This window comes from Nannospalax galili, unplaced genomic scaffold (assembly GCF_000622305.1).
Source record: "Nannospalax galili isolate Female #2095 unplaced genomic scaffold, S.galili_v1.0 scaffold95, whole genome shotgun sequence".
Classification (NCBI taxonomy): Eukaryota; Metazoa; Chordata; class Mammalia; order Rodentia; family Spalacidae; genus Nannospalax; species Nannospalax galili.
Window position 1 is genome coordinate 1,649,155 of NW_008342393.1, and position 21,553 is coordinate 1,670,707.

The 21,553-nt window shown below is 44.5% G+C and overlaps 1 protein-coding gene and 1 long non-coding RNA gene across 2 annotated transcripts in view; one reads left to right on the plus strand and one right to left on the minus strand.

The window, feature by feature from the left end:
• Window positions 1–10,946: 10,946 nt before the first annotated feature.
• Window positions 10,947–16,120, minus strand: LOC103738311. The gene is made up of 3 exons (XR_607436.3): window positions 15,905–16,120; window positions 13,081–13,176; window positions 10,947–12,106 (listed from the first exon to the last, which is right to left on the minus strand). It is a non-coding gene; the product is annotated as an uncharacterized LOC103738311 (long non-coding RNA).
• A 162-nt stretch (window positions 16,121–16,282) lies between these two features.
• Nmt1 (N-myristoyltransferase 1) overlaps window positions 16,283–21,553 on the plus strand; it is a 46,913-nt gene continuing 41,642 nt past the window's right edge. The window contains exon 1 of the mRNA XM_008838221.3: window positions 16,283–16,460. Within this exon, the coding sequence (XP_008836443.1) occupies window positions 16,330–16,460 (131 nt within the window). The 5' untranslated portion in view covers window positions 16,283–16,329. The remainder of the gene's footprint in view (window positions 16,461–21,553) is intronic.

Here is a 21,553-nt window from a genome sequence, read left to right on the forward strand (position 1 = left end):
CAAGGCCCCATATCCTGCAGGTACTTAGTCTAGGCTCCTAAAGTGGGGGATAATCAGATCTACTGTGCAGTGTTGTTGAAAAAACTGAAAATATTGGGACTGAAGAGACGGCTCAGCGGTTAAGAGCACTGGCTGCTCTTGCAAAGGACTCGGGTTCAGATCTCAGCACCCACATGACAGCTAACAATCGTCTCTAACTCCAGATCCAGAGGATCCGATGCTGCCTTCTGACCTACGCGGGCATTGCACAACACGGGTGTATATACAAATATGTAGGCAATTCACTCATACACATAAAATAATAAATAAAATATTTTTAAAAAGAAAGAACTGAGGCCGGGCGTGGTGCAGCACTCCAGGAGGCAGAGACAGTCGGATCTCTGTGAGTTCAAGGCCAGCCTGTTCCACATAGTGAGATCAGGACAGCTGGGGCTACAAGGAGACCCTGTCTCAAAAAGACCAAAAAAAAAAGAAAGAAAGAACTGGAAATACATAAATGAATCTAATGAAGCAGTGTAGTAGGTAGTCCTAAATGAACAACTTCACCTCTCTTCGTCCTAAGCTGTATCCTTGTCCTCTACTTAAGGGATTTCTGCCACTAATATAGTCTGCCCAGAATAGTAGGGATTCTGTATATTGAAGAATGAAGTCATTTAACATTTTTCTCTGATCACTTTGTTACTGGATTGTAAAGTGCTCACTTCTCTATGGGGGACAAAAAAAAAGCCAGGTAACAGAATTAATGGACCTAGATTTACTGGACTGGCCTTGAGGACAATAGAGGAGACTTTGCTAACTCAAATCTCTATGGGTGGGGGGGGCTGTGGGGGCACAAAGGGCTTTTATAGGACAAAGGGATGATAGTGAGGCAATGGGCAGGAAATTTCACATGCTATGTGGAGTCTTACACTCTACACCCCTTGCTTCTTCACCTCTTTCTTGAAAAGTTGAGTAAATTGATTGGAACCTAGGACTTCGAAATCCTGGGATCAGCATCTGCATTTTCTTTCCAAACACATTATTTTTTTGCAAGGCAATTCATATGAGCTGAGAAGAGGCCTCTATAGTAGTCAGAATACCACATGAAAGTAGTGGGTAGTTAGCTGGGCTTGGTGCAGGAGGCCTGTGGTCCCAGCACTCAGGAAGCTGAGGCAGGAGGATCAGGAATTCTAGGACCAGCTTTAGGTCTATAGTGAGTTCTGAGGCCAGTTACATGAGACTGTCTCAAAGAAACACATACATACACAAGGGGGGAGGGGTGGTTAAAGGAGTTAGGGAAGGTCTGTAATCCCAGTTACTTGAGAATCTGAGGCAGGAGAAGCAAAGTTCAAGGTCCGCCTAGGCTACATAGTGAGTTCAAGGCCAGTCTGCACAAGTTATTGAGATTCTATCTCAAAATAAAAATTTTAAATGCGTTGGGGATACAGTTTAGTGATAGAAAACTTGCCTAATGGCCCAGAGGTCTAGTTTCAATCCTAGTACAAAAACAACAAAAAAACAAAACAAAACAAAATTAAGGAATTAGAGAGGAAAAGCAATAGTATCTGCCTGCCTTTAAAACCAACTTTCTTCTTGACTTCCACAGCCAAGGATACTTGGGCTATCTTCAGATAGGAATCTATCATTAGGCCTCCCTGCCCACACTGGCCTTAAACTTGCATACAGAATTTTGTTTTACAATGAAATAAGACATTTGATCCAAACATCCTGACAGTGCTGGAGCCTCCTCAACGTTATTTTCACCATCTGCACTTAGATATGCCCAGTGCCTTACAATATACACTGCCTCTAAAACAGCTCCTTTGTGTAAAATTCTTTAACAATTTTATACATGCAGGGTTTTCATTAATTTTTTACATTTGTGTTTGGGGGCATGGATGCAAGGTCAGGGAGAGGACAACTTCCAGGAGTTGGTTTTCTCCTACCATGTGGACTCCAAGGATCAAACTCAGTTGTCAGGCTTGGCAGCCAGTACTGAGCCATCTTGCTAGCCCTCATACATATTTTTTTTTAATTTTTTAATGTTTTTTTTTTTTTTTGTCTTTTTGAGACAGGGTCTCCTTGTAGCCCCAGCTGTCCTAGAACTTACTATGTAGACAAGGCTGGCTCCAAACTCACAAAGATCCGCCTGCCTCTGCCTCCCAAGTGCTGGGATTAAAGGCATGTGCCACCACGCCCAGCTAATGGTTTTCAAAATTTTTTTTATTTTTTTTATTTTATGTGTACGAGTGTATTGCCTGCATGTAAGTGAGTGCACCTGTGCCATGCAATGCCGTAGACGTCAGAAGAGGGTTTCAGATTCCCCTAGAACTGGAGTTAAGGACAGTTTGTAGCCGCCATGTGGGTTCTGGGAATCAAATCCAGGTCCTTTGCAAGAGCAGTTGGTGCTCTTAACCGCTGAGCCATCTCTCCAGCCCCATATTTTTTTAATTTTTTAAAAAATATTTTATTATTTTTATGTGTATTCGTGTATTGCCTGCATGTAGGCAAGTGCACCCATGTCATGCAATGCCCTCAGAGGACAGAAGAGGCTGTCAGATCCCCTGGGACTGGAGTTGGACAGTTGTTAGCTGCCATGTGGATGCTGGGATTCAAACCTGGGTCTTGTGCAAGAACAGCTAGTGTTTTTAACCACTGAGCCATCTCTCCAGCCCCATATGTTTTTATTTTTTATTTTTTATTTTTGGTCTTTTTTTGAGACAGGGTCTCCCTGTAGCCCCAGCTGGCCTCCCAAGTGCTGGGACTACAGGCATGCGCCACCACACCCGGCTGATTTTTTTTTTAATTTTTAAAAAAATTTATTTTACATGCTTGAAGCCAGGCGTGGTGGCTCACGCCTTTAATCCCAGCACTCAGGAGGCAGAGGCAGGCAGATCTCTATGAGTTCAAGGCCAGCCTGGTCTACATAGCAAGTTCCAGGTCAGCTGGGGCTATAGGGAAACCCTGTCTCAAAAAGACCAAAAAAAAAAAAAAAAAAAATTTACGTTTGAGTGTTTTGCCTGCATGTATGTAAGTGTGCCCATGTCATGCAATGGCCTGCGGAGGCCAGAAGAGAGCATCAAATCTCCTGTAACTGGAGATAAAGACAGTTGTTAGCTACTAGGTGAGTGCCAGTACTCTTAACCTCTGAGCCATCTCTCCAGCCCCATATGTATTTTTCATTACTATCTCTTATCTTCTTCCTGACAAGCCCCCCCTCTACTTTGATGGGTTTTTTCCCTTTGGTCTTTTTGAGGCAGCCTACTCCCTGTAACCCCAACTGGTCTGGAACTCTCTATGGAGAGCAGGCTGACCTCGATTTCACACCTGTCTCTACCTCCTGAGTGTTGGAACTAAAGGCATATTCCAAAATTAATAATTTTTCTTTTTTTTTGACTTCATTTTTATTTTATGTGTATGACTGTTTTGCCTGCATGCATGTAAGTGCACAATGTGTGTGCAGTGTCCACAGAGAGCAGAAGAAGGCATCAGATCCCCTTGATCTGGAGCTACAGAGGTTATTAGCAGCCATGTGAGTGCTGGGAACTGAACTCATGTCCACTGGAAGCGCAGCCAATGCTTTTAATTACTGAGGCATCTCTCCAACCATCCCTGTTTTGACTGAGTTTAATTGTGCTTGCCTACATGAACATGAGCAGGAGGTATTTACTGGGACAAGGGAAACTTATTAGCAGTTACGCCAGTGAAGAGCGCCAGTGAAATGGCTCTCCCTCAAGATGGATTTTTGCTGTCTTTGAAGTTCAATCCCAGCAGTTGAAAGTTCTTTAGGAAATAATAGCTCTCCTATTCTAAGCCAGGAGGCCAAGCAGAATAAATCTCTTTTCCTTTAAAGGCAGAGCTAATGTATCAATCTCCTTCCTCAAGCAAGCAACTTTCAGATAACCTAGCTCTGTGGTTCTCAGAATTTTTACTCCTGACCTGCCAGAGGGATACCTATATTCCATCAGTAACTATGGCTGGCCATGACAGAAATAGAAACATACATGCTGTTCTGGTTTGTTTCTTCATTGCTGTGACAAAATACTCTGACCACTACCAACTTGGGGAGGAAGGGGTTTATTTAGGTTACAACTCCCAGGTCGCAGTTCATCAGGGAGCTCAAGGTAGGAACTCAGGGCAGGAACCTGGAGTCAGGAGCTGAAGCACAGGCCATGGAGGACCTCTGCTTACTGGCTTGCGCCCTTGGCCCCTGCTCAGCCTGCTTTCTTATGCAACACAGCCCACCTGCCCAGAGGTGGCACCACCCACAGTGGGCTGGGCCCTCCCACATCACTCATCAAGAAGATGCCCTTCAGACATGGCCACAGGCCAGTTCAATAGAGGCAATTCCCCAACTGAGGCTCCCTCAACCTGGGTGTGTCAAGTTGACACTAAAGCTACCCAGCACACCTGCCCTGCCCTGGTCAGCTCACCACTTATCTGGACTTTCCCAAGGCATGTTGTATTTTGAAAAACTGCAGATAATTCTGCTTATAATACTGGGAACTATTAGTGTACCATTAAGGGCCTTGCACCCCTAGAAGGTTCTTAGTCTCATTCATAAAAAGTTTAGGAATAGACCCAAACAGAAGCTTTAGGACAATTTTATTAGAATTTTAAAGAAAAATCCTCAGGACAGGTAAACTGGTTATCTCAGCAGCTGTCTTAAGGAGAATGGAGGGGAAAAAGCCAAGAAGCCATGCAGGTTTAGAGCCTGCATGGAGATCACGCCCGTGGCCGGCTGGCAGCCACATGGCAGCGAGAAGAAAGCTTTGGAGAAAAAGTAAAAAAAAAAATGCAAGATGCTAGGGCAGCCCAAAGCGTTAGAGAAATCATGCTCAGAAAAGGGAGATGAGGGGCTGGAGAGATGGTTCAGCAGTTAAGAACACTGGTTGTTCTTGCAGAAGACCTGGGTTCGAATCCGGCACACACACATGGCAGCTAACAACTGTACTAACTCCAGTTCCAGGGGATCTGACGGCCTCTTCTGTCCTCCTCGGGCATTGCACGACATGGGTGCACTTACCTACATGTAAGCAATATACACAATAGTTACCTCTCTGTACTGAGATGATCCCAGAGGGAAAGCCTGAAAGGCAGTGCAGGCCTTCTACTCAAGTATTCCTCAGTCTTTGCAGTTCTTTTTTTTTCCCTTAGAGAATAACTTCTGTGTGTGTGTGTGTGTGTGTGTGTGTGTGTGTATGTGTACCCACACTTGCATCCCCCTTTAGAGACCAAAGGAAGATGTGTCGTGCTCTATGACACTCTACCATATTCCCTTGAGACAATCTCTCACTGAACCTGGAGTTAGGCTGGTAGCCAGAAAGTCCCAGTGATCCTCCTGTCTCTGCCCACCACAGTGCTAGAGTTACAGGTACAGGCACCCAACTTTTTACATGGGTGCTGGGGATTCAAACTCAAGTCATGTTTGCACAGCAGGTGCTTTTACTCACTGAGAAATCTCCTCAGCCCCAGCCTTTGCAGTTCTGAGATGATATCATCCAGAACTCTGTCAATGCCAGGCATGGAAGAAATACACCATTAATCCTAGCACTCTGGACGCAGAGGCAGGCAGATCTCTGTGAGTTTGAGGCCAACCAGAGGCCAACCAGGTCTACATAAAGAGTTCAGGTCAGCCAGGGCTACATAAAGATTTCAGGCCAGCCAGGGTTACAAAATGAGATCCTGTCTCAAAAACAAAAACAAAACAAAAAAAAAAACCCATCTCTTTCAATATAAATATATATTCTCTATTATTCAGGACAGTGACAGTATACTTTGAGCTGGCCCCAGCTGCATACAAAATGGTCTTGTTTCATCCTGTCTGACTTGGGTCTGTGTCCTTAGCATCTAGCCTAGAATATTGCACTGCTTCAAGTTTTGTTTGGAGAACAACCCTCTGAGTTCATTACAAATGACTCCTTTGACTTCTAGTCCTAAATCTAAATTTACTTTGCATGTTTATTTTAAATAAATATTAATATGCGATGAAATTTATACCACACTTCACAAATGTCATTAATATTTATTCTTTATTTTAAAACTTCCACATCTGGGTGTGGTAGTCAGTCTATGTCTATAATCCCAGCACTCAGGAGGGCCAAAGCAGGAGGATCATGAGTTCAAGGCCAACCTGGGCTATCCAGTGAGTTCCAGGCCAGTCAGACTCATCTCAAAAAAAGCTGCCAATAAACAAGATCAAAAACTCTCTTCTTACAGAAAGACTCATTTTTTAAAAATGAAATGGAGGGGCTGGAGAGATGGCTCAGCAGTTAAGAGCACTGACTGCTCTTGCAGAGGCCCCAGGTTTGATTCCCAGCACCCACATGGCAGATATGAACCGTCCTTAACTCCAGTTCCAGGGGAATCCGAAGCCCTCTTCTGACCTCCGCGGCATTGCATGACACGGGTGCACTCACATACATGCAGGCAATACACTCATACACATAAACTTAAAATAATAAATAAAATATTTAAAAAAATAAAAAATGAAATGGAGATCTTTTTTAAAGGTTAAAAACTCATTCAATTTTTTTGTCTTACAGGGCTTATACTGAGTTCAATATTGTATAACTGTATTAATTCAACAGTGAACCTAAAAATTTTATAGCCACTTTTGAAAGAGATGTATCTTTGCTCTAGAAACTGTTATTGAGTATGTTAAAACTGTAATGAAATGCTTTTCCTAAAAAAAAAAAAAAAACACCTCTCTTCTAGGTCCTCACAAAGTTCAAACTCTCTAGTCAGAAGCACAGTCTTTGCAACCCAGCCAGTTCACCATGCAGACACGTCTCACCAAATGGTCCCCTGTGACAGAGGGAAGAAAGAGGCAGTCTAATTCTTCCACCCAGCTTTGTATTAAAACATTCCATATAGCTGGGTGTAGTGGCACATGCCTTTAATCCCAGCACTTGGGAGGCAGAGGCAGGTGGGTCTCTGGGAGGTTCCAGGATAGCTGGGGTTACAGGGAGACCCTATCTCAAAAAAAAAAAAAAAAAAAAAAAAAAAATTTCCATGTAAAGTCTGAGCTCCAAAGTTTGCAGCAAAACTTTAGGCAAATCACTAAACTTGTTTTCTCATTGTGAAACAGGAATAAAACTTGACCTTCTCTTTGTACAGGCCCAAACAAGAGAGGTGATGACAGAGCTCAAACAAGATGGTATTGTAGCTTATTTTGTGAGCAGTGAAAAGCTCAGTACAAACAAACATAAATGGTCATAAATGTGTTCCCATATTTACCCACCCTGCAGACTTTCTTTTCTTTCTTTCTTTTTTGTCTTTTTTGTTTTGTTTTGAGACAGGGTCTCCAGGTATCCCCAGCTGGCCTGGAACTCACTGTGTAGACCAGGCTGGCCTTGAACTCACAGAGATCCACCTGCCTCTGCCTCCCAAGTACTGGGATTAAAGGCATGTGCCACCCCACCTGTTTTTATTTGTTTTTTTTTGTTGTTGTTTTTTTTTTGAGACGGGTTCTTACTGAATAGCTCTGGCTGACCTGGAAGTTGCTATATAGACAAGGTTGGCCTGGAACTCTTAGAAATCTGCCTGCCTCTCCTGGGTGCTAGAATTAAAGTCATGCTCCACCACGCTTGGCTCACCTATTCCCTTTTATATTATCACTTGCTCATACATAGATTACTCTCATAATTTTGTTGTTTTGTTTATTTCCAGTGCTAGAGAACAAAACCAGGGTCTCATGCATGTTAGACAAAGGTTCTAGCTATATGTCCCATTCTACCCAACAAATGTGAGATCCAATGTATGCTGGCCTGAGGGTAACAAGAGAGGTGAGAAAAATACAACCTGTTCTCCCACCTCATAGAAAGTTAGGTTTTGTAGGGAAAATAATCATAAACTGAATAATCACACAAATTAAAGTAAATGCACACTTACGACTTCAGCTCAGGAGGGAGTCCAAAGAGCTCCAGGAGTCAATGGAGACCCCAGGCTTTAAAGTCTGGGGCATAGGGATGTGGCTCCGTTGTCAGAAGCATGCCTGCCTAGCAAGTACAATGCTCTGGAATAGATCCCCAACACCACAAAAACCAGGCATGGTTGGTGCATACCTGTAACCTCAGGATTAGGGAGGTGGGGGTAGGAGGATAAGAAGTTCAAGATCATCCTCAGATATATAGCAAGTTCAAGGCCAGCCAGGGATACATGAGCCTCTATCTAAACACATACAAACCCCTGCTTTTTTTCTTTTTGTCTTATTGAGACAGGGTCTCCCTGTAGCCCTAGCTGGCCTGGAAATTGCTTTGTAGACCAGGCTGACCTCGAATTCACAGAGATCTGTCTGCCTCTGCCTCCCAAGGGCTAGGCCTAAAGGTGTGCTTTTTCATGAAAACTTTTTTTCAGCATCACCCCAGAGATAGATATGTACCCCCTTCCCCAACTTCATCTATCAGTCTAAGAGCTCATCCATTACTTAAATAAACATGATCTTTGCCAGGTGTGGTGGTGCATGCCTTTAATCCCAGCACTCTCATGAAGATCTCTGTGAGTTCAAGCCCAGCCTGGTTTACATAGTACATTCCAGACCAGCCAGGGCTACATAGTAAAACCTTGTCTCAAAAACAAAACAAAACAAAAAAACAACAAAAAGAAAGAAAGAAAAAAAAAAAAGCACGATCAGGCCGTTTTATTTAAAAAAAATTTTTTTTGGTCTTTTTGAGACAGGGTCTCCCTGTAGCCCTAGCTGTCCTGGAACTCACTATGAGTTCAAGGGGCTGGCCTTGAACTCACAGAAATCTGCCTGCCTCTGCCTCCCGAGTGCTAGGATTAAAGGTGTGCACCACCATGCCTGACAAAAATTTTTTAATTATTATTTTTATTTTATGTGTATGCATGTATTGCCTGCATGTGTGCACAGGTGTCTGTCATGCAATGCCTGCTGTTTATTTATTTATTTATGTGTGTGTGTGTGTGTGTGTGTGTGTGTGTGTTATGTGTGCCAGTGTATGCTATGGTGCACATGTGGAAGTTAGAGGACAATTTTCAGGAATAAGTTCTCTCCTTCCACTGTGGGTTTTGGGTAGAACTCAAGTTGTCAGGATTGTGCTTGTATAGCAAGCACTTTAACCCTGAGCCATTTTCTGGTCCCTAACTTGCTTGAAAGTGTAAGGAATGCCTGGAACAATCTTAAACCCACAGCACCAAGCAAGAGGGCAGGCCCACTGTTTTGGAATCAAGTGTCTGGAGTGTGTCTCAGGAGGAAGCAGGGGTCCCTTCCAGAAGGTGAAGTACAGGGAGATAAGAAGCTACCAAGGACCATGTTCACCCCTTATTTCATACTAAGTCCACTAGCCTTGCTCTTCAGAGGGAAGAAACCCTATTACCTAAGAAAACTAAGTTGTCCAATATGAACTTTGTGTGTGTGTAAGATAAGAGTTTAATGTAGTCCAGGCTGGGCCTGGAACTTGCTATATAGCCAAGGATGACCTTGAACTTCTGATCTTCCCACTTCTGCCTCCTTAGGTGCTATGATTACAGGTATCGTGCCACCACACCTGGTTTATGTGGGCCTGGGGATGGGAACTCAGGCAGGGCTTTAGGCATGCTAGGAAAGCACTCTACCAACTGAGCAATATCCCAAGGCCCTTGAGCATGACCTTTTGTCAACAAAAATATGATCCTGGGACTGGTGAGATGGCTCAATAGTTAAGAACACTGGCTGTTCTTACAGTTGCCAACACCCATAAAGTGGCTCACAACCATCCTTAACTCCAGTTAAAGAGGGTCAGATGCCTTCTGGCCTCCACAGGCACTGCACATACATGGTGTACTTACACACAGGCAAAATACTCACACACAAAAAATAAAGGCTGGGGAGATAGTGCAGAAGTTAAGAGCACTGACTGTTCTTGAAGAGGACTGGGGTTTGATTCGCAGCACCCACATGGTGGCTAACTGGCTGTAACTCCAGTTCCAGGGGATTCAATGCCCTCTTCTGACCTCTGTGGGTATTGCATGACATGAACGCAGACAATATACTTATACACAAAAATAAAATATTTAAAAAAAATTTAAATTTAAAAAGATGTTTTTAAAAGATCCTGTCTCAGCTGGGTGTGGTGGTACACACCTGTAGTCCCAGCGCTTGGGAGGCAGAGGCAGGCGGGATCTCTGTGAGTTCGAGGCCAGCCTGGTCTACATAATGAGCTCCAGGACAGCTGGGGCTACAGGGAGACCCTGTCTCAAAAAGACCAAAAAAAAAAAAAAAAAAAAGATTTATATATTTAGTTTTATTTTCTGTGTGAGTGCTTTTGTCTGCATGTGTGTAAGTGCACCCATGTCTGGCCAGCAGAGGCCAGAAGAGGACATTGGATCTCTTGGAACTGTAGCCATGGATGGTTGTTAGCCTCCATGTCGGTGCTGGGAGTTGAACTTAACCCAGGGCCTCATAAGAACAGCCAGGGTTCTTAACTGCTGAGCTATCTCTCCAGTTCCTTATTCATTTATTTTGGGTGTATGAGTGTTTTGCCTACAGAGGCCAGAAAAGGGCATCAGATCTCCTGCAACTGGAGTTAAAGGCAGCTGTAACTCATCCCCATGTGGGGAGTCCAGTATTCTTCAAAGCTGTATGACCTCTTAGACTGTGAGCCATCTCTCCAGCCCCTTATCCTCAATATCTTCAAATTCAATTTCATTATAAAGAAATCATGGATCCTTCAACATCTAAAGAGTTTCAGGAGAGTAAAAGTGCCCTTTTAACTCTGAAGATCTGATTCCAGAACTTCTGACACTTGCGTACTGAGCCACATTCCTTGCTCACTGCCAGAAATGTTCTCCACTGAGCAAAAACTACTAAATTTTCATTTAAGATTAAGGCAGTGTTTCTGTTTGACCTGTAGCCCAGGTTGGCCTTGAACTAACTATGTAACCAAAGATGACCTTGAATTTCTGATCCTTCTGTTTCTGCCTACCAAGTATAGGGATTATAAGAGTCTGTCACCAAGATGGCAAAGTGTTATTTTTTTGTGATGGTAGTTTTATTTTGTTTTTTGAGACAAGGTTTCACTGTGGCCCTGGCTTGCCTGGTTCTATGTAACTTGGATTTTGAGTGTACCCGGGTTTAGAGATATTGAGGACAGAATAGGTGGCAGAGAGCAGTCCCAAGAGAGCTTCAGACCTAGCAATGGGGGGGTACGCTCATGAAGGTAGGTGTGGAGGGTGGGCTAGTGTGAGCTAGGGTAATTGAGGAGGAGGGATGGGGAAGCTGGGAGGAAAAGAGGGGGTCCTACTGTGCACATGATTTGGCCCAATCGGGCCAGAGGGAAGGTCAGAGGGTGTCCGAGTAAGAAGCTGGATGGTAAACAGTGCCCCAGGGTCTCTTTCCGACACGTAGAGTCTCAGATCCTAAGTTTTTCCAGTGTCCCAACCTGAAGCCGTTTTTCCTTTTTCTGTAAACTTAATGATAAGTGGGTTACAGTGTGGGCTTGCGCTGGTTCTGCCCCATCCCAGGGAGGTAGATCCTGGGGCCCGTTCTACAGTTATAAGATCCTGGATCATAGACCCAGTCCACCAAAATGTGCCAGTAGTTTCACATCCCCAGCTGGTGCAATAGTAATCTCCTGGCCCTCTGCAGTTGTTTTTTGTCATGAATCACGACGATGACCAGACAGATATAGATGGTTGGATTGTGGGTACGTGATGGGGGGCCAGGGTGCAGGCAGCCAAAGGATGGAAAGGGGGTCTGGTCACTGGGCTCCCATTCTCCCTCAAATATGGTGCAAAGAACCACTCAAAGGTCAGGGTGCTAGCTGTTCGAGGGTATGACCTCAGAGGTGGAGTTAAGCACTGTACCAGTGGCAGAGTTTGTAATTACCCAGGTCAAATTTTGAGGCACATGGGGGTTGTGTGGCAAGGAGAGGGCTTGTGAGTTTGCTGTAATAATGGCGCACATTATGAGGAACATTGACAAGAGGGTTCCCTCTAGTTTGAGGGTTTTGATTAGTGATAGTCTCTGCTTGTGAAGTGAGATGTTTAAGGTCTCCCTAGGTTATTGGATGTGCATGGCGGTCGCTTCTGAGGTCTGTGGCGCTGGACTGGTCTCTCAGGTGGTTTGAAGCTTTGTTCTTGGTGTTGTTTCCTCCAGGGTCAGGGCTGCCATCTCTGGAGTCGGTGGCTGTGGAGAGGAGTTTGTTTTTCATCACAGGCAATTCTAATGTTCTGTGCTGGGATCTAAATGGGGGCTGGAACATTGTCTGGAAAAACACAAACATAGCCTCGCCCTGCCAGTGCATCGAACCCTATAATCTGAACATTGGCGGCCTGTTGTGCTCTGCCTGCTGCTCACATTCATCCTGATAAGCAGTCTTCCATAAGAGGAAGTCACCCCCCTGCAAACATGCACAGGCAATATGCTGCCAATCGTAGGGGGTATTGGCTGCATGACTGATTGTATCCAGAAGTTGGCTGAACCAGGGGGAATGGATACCATCCTCAAGTGCCGCTTTGCCCAATTTTTTTACGGTATCATGAGAATAAGGATTACAAACATTGGGATTTTGTTGGCTCTGAACAATAGTAACAGGAAAAAACTGTGGGGTGTTTCCATCCCCCCACCAGGCAAGAAGGCGGTCAGTGGAAAAGGCTTCCGTCTTCCTCCCCTAAGTGGAGGCAGAGGGGAGGGGCTCCCCTGCAGCCAGCATAAGATGGCAGGGGATGGTTAATGCCCTGTAATGGCAGAGCAGAGGATGGTATGACTTCCTGTTTTTTACTAAGGGAGCCCTCAGACCCTAGTCCCTCGCTTTCCAAATCCTCAGCACTAGTCATCGCTTTCTTGTCAGTTTCACTTTGACCAGGAACACTTGAGGCAAGCCGTTCTCAGCATCTTGTTGTTGAATTTGCTTATCTACTGTAATATAAGATCATCTTGTTCAGGGGCATGGCGGGGGGAACTCCCCGATGAGAGGCCAGAATGGCAGTTACAATGGGGTAGAACGGCCCAGATTGTGGGCACCCCTCCCTGACCTCTTTCTTTCTGGCCCGGAATAACACATAGGCCCATTGTTCAGGATCCCAGCAACAGGACTCCGCAAACCAAGGGGCAAGAGCTAAAACTTCATCTAGCACTTTAGCTACATCCTTTTCTGTTACCTTAAGTCACCTGCTCCTGAGGAGAGAAACCAATGCTGCAGCACGGGGGGCTGGCGGCAGCTGGATAACTATTCCCCATTCTGGAGGTCGCTCACCCTGCAAGACATACCCAGAGGGACTCAAGAGCTGTTTATGGAGACGATCAGCAGAGACAGGAGTGACATGCCAAACCAAAAACTGTGAGCCAAAAGAGCAAAAGGGTGGGAAAGAGGGCATTCCATGGTTGAACCTGAGCCTAAGAATGCCCCACATTGGGCGCCAGCTGCAGCCGTCCGTCCGGTCCACCTTCACAGTCATCACTGCCACCACTGATCACCACTGATCCCAGACCCTAGGGCTGGTGAGGAGACTGTGTCAGCGGAGCTGCATTCAGACACAGGAGACCAGGTTCAGTGCTGCAGATCTACTTTATTGGGGAAGCAACAAGCTTAGATAGGGTTCCAGGGCCAATCAGATAAAGACACAGTGATCATACCATAAATGGGCAGTTAAAGCATCTCAGCTTAGGTTTCAGTTTGCTTAGGTTTTGATTTACAGTACAGGGCCCAGATTCCTGTAAACCACGCAACCATCCCTGCAAAGCACATCACAACAGCCATGGTCACATGATTTACAGGAACCCAGGTCGTTGTGACATCCAAGAACCATGCGACCATCCCTACAAACCATGTCACAACAGCCACGGTCACATGATTTATTGGAACCCAGGTTGTTGTGATATCCATCCAAGTGCCACAAGTCATAGGGAAATTGCAGGAATCTCAAGGGTGGTGATTAGGGAGTGGCAAGCCCTGAGCATCAGCCTCATGATCTGCCAGTTGGAGCAACTGTCACAGGGCGTTCCCTGTGGCTCCAGCGGTCAGGCTGTTGCCTCAGGCCTGCTGTATGGTTGTCATTAAGACTTCCACTCTAGGCTCAAGCCTACCTCCCACACTCGGAGTAGTCTCAAATTCAGTATATTCCTCCTGCTTGTACAATCACATTTGGCACAAAGTGTTATACTTAAGCTGTGAACTACAAGAATGGCAGGGTCTACAGAAACCTGCACCTTCATTTCCTATAATCATTCTTCTTTGGCCATGTTGTACATCTGTGCAGAACAAACACAGGGCTAAGAATTAGAATACCAAATGTAAGTTCCTACCCAAGCTCTGCAAGTGAGTATCACTGAGTCTTGGGGAAAGTACAATTTTCTTCAATCTCCTTCCCTTTCTATTTTACAAGCACTTTATAAATTAAAGGAGACAAAACATTAAGAAAAGTTTATCTCTGACTGGTGAGATGGATCAATGAGTTAAGGCACTTGCCTGAGGTCCCTATGGTAAAAACGGAGTCCATTCCTGAAGCTTGTCCTCTGATCTCCACATGTGCCATGGTACATAGGTGCACACACAGACACACACACAAATAAAAAAATGTAGTTTGTTTTTTGAGATAAGGTCTCCCTGTAGCCTCGGCTGGCCTGGAACTTTCTATGTAGACTAGGCTGTCCTCCATCTCAGAGAGAGTCACCTGCCTCTGCCTCCTAAGTGCTGGGACCAAAGGTGTGCACCATCACACCCCATTAAAATGTAATATTTTTAAAAAAGTTAAACAAATGTAGCACACATAAGGCTTTATTACCATCCCCGATTGCCCTTTCTAGCAGTAATATACAGCATTCTATCCTTTTTGCTGCTTTTTTTGTAGTTCCTTCTGAACCCAAGACCTTACTTGCTAGGCAAGCCCTTTACCACTGAGCCCTAACCCCAATATGACATCATGCTAAATAGCAGTTTTGGTCCTGGGGAGCTGAGTGTAAGTGACAGCTCTTAGTGCAAGGGGGTAGCTTTGACTGTTTTCTAAAGTCAAAGAGAAATGATTGGGGGTTATCTGCAGATTTGGATTCTATTTACTTTTCTGCTCCTGCCACTAATATAAATAGTTGACTATATTTAGCTCTTCATGGTATTTGGTTCTCTGTCCCTGTGTCAGAGGGGAACCTTTCTCCCCTTGTTCAGTTTCCCAAAGGCAAAGACCATTGCTCTTTTTGGCCATGCAGTTCTCAGGTGGTAAGAACTAGTCCATCTCTCACTGCCCACCACATCCAACCTAAATAGGAAATCGCTAAGAATGGGAGTCATATCTTTGGGTCTTCTCTGGACTATGAAGAGATTATTTAGTCATGGGTGGGAGACCAAAGAGACTGAAACTTTTAGATACAGCTAAAGTAGATAAAATGTTGCAGTTACTGATCTGAGGTGGATGACTCTATCAGACAACTGGACTGTTGTGACAGTAAACAATGAAGAGGATCTGAGTAGATAGATCCGGTTTTGTATCCAGATTTGCCACTTACTACCAATGTGGCTGCAATTTACCAACTTTTCCTAGATACATTATTTCATTTGTGAAAAGGGGCCATAATAACGGCACACATATTCTAGCTTGTTGTTAAAGATTAAATGAAATTATGAACGAAAAGCCTGACCCCAGAGCCTCGTGAGTATAAATGATCGTTAAAGACTTGTGATGGAAGGTTTTCAGTGGGGAATAAAAAGAGCAGAGAGGAAGAGCTCAGGGCAAACGTGGTGGCCAAGAAGAAGCAAGCGTTGCCTCCAAGGAGTCAAATGTTCTGGCTCACGGTTGTCAGGTGTTCCACACACGATCCCCTGCCTCCCGGGTTTTAGACTGCCAATGATCCAGGTCTGCCCAAAGGCCCGCGTGGGCAAGGCAGTCCAGGGCAAACCACCTGGCTTCTGGTAGTTAAGTCCCCTTTAAAAAGGCCCTGGGCATTTGGGCTCCCAGCGAGTCGCACCCACGAATCTCAGGGTCTTTCACTTACCCAGGATAAGCAACGGTCCTTAATGGCAGCCAATAACGGCTAACCTGTGACCTGGTGACTACCAAAGGTAGACTGAAATGAAACCTTGGACTTTGGAGCTCTTTACTCCCGAAACCCAAATTCAGCGTGGAACTACAACTCCCAGCATGCCCCGCGACCACCCGGTCATGCGTGGGCCTCAAAGCCTTAGCGCGCGGCCGAACGGAGGGGCTTCCGGGATTGCTGCCCTCCTCCTCCCAAAGTAGTGTACCTTCATCATTTCTGGATATTGTAGTCCACCGTGTTCCGGTTTCTAGGGAACAAGCCGCGCTTAGTTGCAGAGCGCGTTATAAAAACTACAAGACCCAGAATGCAGTGCAGATTCCCCTCGTTCAATAGGAGCTCTCCATGTAGCGGAGCGCGGAGTCTGGCTCTCGCTAATCAAGATGGCGGATGAGAGTGAGACAGCAGTGAAGCTGCCGGCACCTCCGCTGCCGCAGGTGATGGAAGGGAACGGAAACGGCCATGAGCATTGCAGCGATTGCGAGAACGAGGAGGACAACAGCTACAACAGAGGGTAACGAGATCCTCGGAGCCAATTCCTGTCCAGTCTCCCACAACCTGGGTCTCTGGGGTGCGGGGAAGTCACCGGGAGCTTAGTCCAACCCCACCCCCATGTTCTCATTGGCTAAGCCATTGAGATCCTGTATATGGATTGGTTTTTGCCTTTGTCATTTATCAGGGGGTGGGTGCTCAGATTTTAAGGGTCGGAGACATGCAGTACTTTCATTATATAAAAGTTCTGTGTAGTGTTCCACTCGTGTGCTTCTGGCACGACCAGGAAAAAGAGCATATTGAACGGTGGGTTTTCAGTAGTATATCACAGGCAATCTAATGACTGAGATTCCGTAGGAACGTTACTTCTAAAGGTTTATGAACAACGTGACTAGCAATAAATAATAAGGCTTTTCGCTACAGTTCACTCTCAATAAGAAAATGTACTAAACAAACCATATATATAATTATGTTGTAAAATATCATTGCGAGAGAATTCCAAAATATAAATTCACCTTATAAACCCTGTGTAAATAGCTGTATCATCTTTTGGTTTATTCAGTGCCTATTGGGCCAATAATCTGTAAGTTTTCTGAACGGTATATTGTTAGGTTTTCTGGCACTTTTCTTTTGTTAACTTAGTGAAGTAACACAATGGTTCAGCAAATTGATGTTTCTTGGACAGTAGGTGCTATTAGTGGGATTAGTACTATATATCCTGTACCTTAGGGTCTTCCCAGGATTTTTTTGTCCCTTTTGTTTCTTGAGAGAGGGTCTCACTGTGTAGACCTGGCTGACCTGGGACTTGCTATGTATGCCCTCAAATTTAGGCTGTTTCTTGCCTCTGCCTCCCAGGTATAGGGATTACTGTTGGCCACCATGCAGGGGAGGGTCTTACTGGACCCTCTGTTATTTGTTATTTGTTATTGGAGAAGAAATGTGCTTGGCATTTGAGTCTTGAGTTCTTTTTTCCAAATCAGTCAATATGTAAGTCACAGTGTATAGTTCACATCATTTATCTGGTACTAACTCTCCTTGTCTGTGTATGTGTATATATACTTAGTGTGTGAGAGACTGTTTTGGGTTTGTAACTCTGGCTGAGTTTGTGGTGGCCGGTTTTTTTTCTTTTCTTTTTTCTCTTTTGGTCTGTTTGAGACAGGGTTTCCCTGTAGCCCCAACTGGCCTGGCACTATGTGGACCGGGCTGGTCTCACTGATCTCACAGAGATTCGAGTGCTAGGATCAAAGAAGTATGCCACCAAGCCTGGCATGGTCTGATTTTTTTTATAGGCAGCTTGTCATTTGCAGTAACTGGCAACTCTTCTCACCTCCCCCAGTTACAGCTGAGGTAAAGGTAGGTTTGTAGCCTTTGGATAAACTCTTATTTATTCAGCTATATTAGAGTTGGGAGAGCAAAAGATTATTTAAATGATTAATAATCTGACTCTGATGAATCTTAGTTTGAAAACAGATCTAGCTGCCGGGCGTGGTGGCGCACGCCTTTAATCCCAGCACTTGGGAGGCGGAGACAGGCGGATTTCTGTGAGTTCAAGGCCAGCCTGGTCTACATAGTGAGTTCCAGGACAGCTGGGGCTACAGGGAGACCCTGTCTCAAAAAGACCAAAAACAAAACAAAACAAACAAACAAACAAAAACCAAACATCTAGCTTCCTGTTCTTTAACTGGAATGAAAAATCACAAGAATGTGGAAGAAAAGGAAGCTTGCCAAATGTGGTTTTTATGACTGTATTCTGTTGCTGTAACTCACGGCAGATCTAATGTAGCAGCCTTGTTTAAGTCAGCTGTTCCTAAGCTGAGAGAGGAAGTAGGAGCCGGAAGAAGGGAAAGGATACGCCTATTGAGTAGAAATCCGAACCATGAGAGTTGAAAGTCTCTTCAGAAGTGAAAGTATGGCTTTTTCTTTGTTCTTTCTGTAGTTACTTTTATTTTTCTCAGTGGAACTATTGCCCTAATCATTGCCTGTACTTCTTTAAAGGTTTTGTTCTCCATAAACTGTGAATCATTTTGCCATGACTTGGGGTGTAGCTCAGCGATAGAGCACATGTTCACCATGCTTCAGGCCCTGGTGCTAAATCACCACCACAAAAACCAAGAAAATCCTGTTTTCCAGGAAGTTGTTTTATTTGTGTTACCATAGAGTAATAGCCAGAAAGTAGGTTTTTTTGGGGGGTGGTGATCAGGGATCAGGTGTGTGTTATAGAACATGGTATGGTTTGAATGAACACATTGTATTTATTTAGTATACCAAATATAGAGGTCTGTGAAAATGAGTTTGGAGATGATAGGTAAAAAACAAAGGTCCTAGTCAGGAAAGTCTAGCTCTGACATTTAGAATCAACATTTTCCATTAACTTTCAAAGGAAAGTGTTTTGGGAAGAGACTGTATCACCCCAGGAAAAGTATGGACTTGAAGTCATCCAAATCTATTTTGAAAGCCTGGTTCTGATTCTTAAATAATTCTGTGAATTTGGGAAAGTTACTTTACCTATAATTGCTTGTTTTGTTTTTGTTTTGAGACACGGTCTCCCTGTAGCTCCAGCTGGACTATGTAGACCAGGCTGGCCTTGATTGCACGGAGATCCGCTTTCTCTGCCTCCTGAGTGCTAGGGTTAAAGACATGTGCCACTATGTTCAGCCTAATTTATTTTTTGAGACAGGGTGCCTCACTGAACCAGCAGCTCATATGATTCAACTTGACTGGCTGGCTAGTGAGTCCATAGTCCTGGCGATCTACCTTTTTCTGACTCCTGGCTAAATCCAGCATTTTACCAGGGTGCTGGGGACCCTCATGCTTGCCCAGCAGGCACTTTACCCATTGAGCCACTCACTTCTCTTTCAAAATGTGTTCCTACTGCTTTAAATTAATTAGATAATACACTGGATTAATAAGGAATGCAACTGTGTTGGTTTGTTGTTACTTTATAAGTTTAGTTCTTGGCAGTAAGTATGTTTCCTTCATAATTAAGTACAAATTTAGTTTTGTATAAAACTTTCAGCTGGGCTTTGTGGCACAAGCCTTTAATCATAGTACTTCTAGGTAGAGGCAGGTAGATCTCTGAGTTTGAGGCCAGCCTAGTGTACATAATGAGTTCCAGTTCAGCCAGGGCTACACAGTAAGATCCTGTCTTAAAACAGCAAAAACTTATATATAGGACTGGAAAGGTCAGATAGTTACTGCTCTTGTAGAGGACCCAGGTTCAGTTCTCAGCACCCATATTGGATGGCTCACAACCACCTCCAGCTCCAGTTCCAGGGGTTTCAAAGCCCTCTGGCTTCTATGGGCACCTGTGTGCATGTAGTGCATATAAATTCACACAGGCACACATACAGATGCATAAATAAAAAGTAAAATAAATAGATCTTTGGTTTGTTTGTTTTTGCTTTTTTGAGACAGGGTTTCATTATGTACCACTGTCTGGTCTGGAACTCTCTGTATAGACAAAGCTAGCCTCAAACTCTGAGGCTACCTCTGTCTCCCCAGTGCTGGGATTAAAGACATGTACCACCATACTCAGCTTAAAATAAATAAGTCTTGTTTGTTTGTTTTTTGTTTTTCGGTCTTTTGGGGGCAGGGTCTCCCTGTAGCTCTGGCTGGCCTAGAACTTGCTATGTAGACCAGGCTGGCCTTGAACTCACAGAGATCTGTCTGCCTCTGCTTCCCGAGTGCTGGGATCAAAGGTGTCCGCCACCATGCCTGGCAGATGAAGTTTTTTTTTTTGTTTTTTTGAAACAGAGTCTCCCTGTAGCCCCAGCTGGCCTGGAACTCACTATGTAGACCAGGCTGGCCTCGAACTCACAGAGATTCGCCTGCCTCTGCTTCCCTAGTGCTCAGATTAAAGGTGTGCACCACCACACCCAGCCCTATTATTTTTATTTTATGTGTATGTGTGTATTGCCTGCATGTAGGTAAGTGCAATGCCCTCGGAGGACAGAAGAGCTGTCGGATCCCCTGGAACTGGAGTTGTTAGCTGCCATGTGGGTGCTGGGATTTGAATCCTGGTCTTCTGCAAGAACAACCAGTGTTCTTAACCGCTGGGCCGTCTCTCCAGCCCCGAAGTTTTTAAAAAGATTTTTACATGTGAAGTTCCAGGCCATTTGGGGCTACGGGGAGACCCTGTCTCACAAAAAAAAAAAAAAACCCAAAACTTCATTTATCTCTGCATGCATGTGTGTGTATGTGTGTATGTATATACATGTATATGTATCTGCCTACAGTTTTTTTAAAAACTATTTTTTAAAAAATATATTTTATCTACTTATTTATTTTTAAAATATTTTATTTATTATTTTATGTGTATGAGTGTATTGCCTGCATGTATGTGAGTGCACCCGTGTCATGCAATGCTGCAGAGGTCAGAAGAGGGCTTTGGATTCCCCTGAAACTGTAGTTAAAGATGGTTCATAGCCGCCATGTGGGTGCTGCGAATCGAACCTGGGTCCTCTGCAAGAGCAGTCAGTGCTGTTAACCGCTGAGCCATCTCTCCATCCCTATTTGGAATTGAACCTGTGTCCTCTGTAAGAGCAATCAGTGCTCTTAACCGCTGAGCCATCTCTCCAGCCCCTAAACTTTATTTTTAGAAACCCTCAGTAGTGAAGTCAACATTTCCCTCCAGTTACTTGCTTGAAACAAACTACCCTGAGCAACTGAGAGGAGAGTCAGAGTAAGATCATTTTTATGATGCGTCCCTCTTCAGTGCCTGATTCATCTCTCCAGTATAATATGCCTTTTAAATCTTGTTCTTTAGTGCTAAAGGTGGAACTTAGGCCCTCTCATATGCTAGACAAGTGCTCTGCCACTGAGCTACATTCCTAGCCTTCTTTTCTAAGTACTGCTAAAGAATAAATCTTGGGTGTGAGACCGGGTGTGGTAGTCCATACCTTTAATCCTAGCACTCTGGAGGTAGAGGCAGGCTGATCTCTATGAGTTCAAGGCCAGCCTGGTCAACATAGTGGGTTCCAGGCCAGCTGGGGCTACTGGGAGACCCTGTCTCAAAAAAAAGAAAGAAAAGAAATCTCATCAGCTGTTAATGAATTTTAGTGCTTTTTTCTGGTCTTTTTGAGACAGGGTCTTCTGTAGTCCAGACTGGCCTTGAAC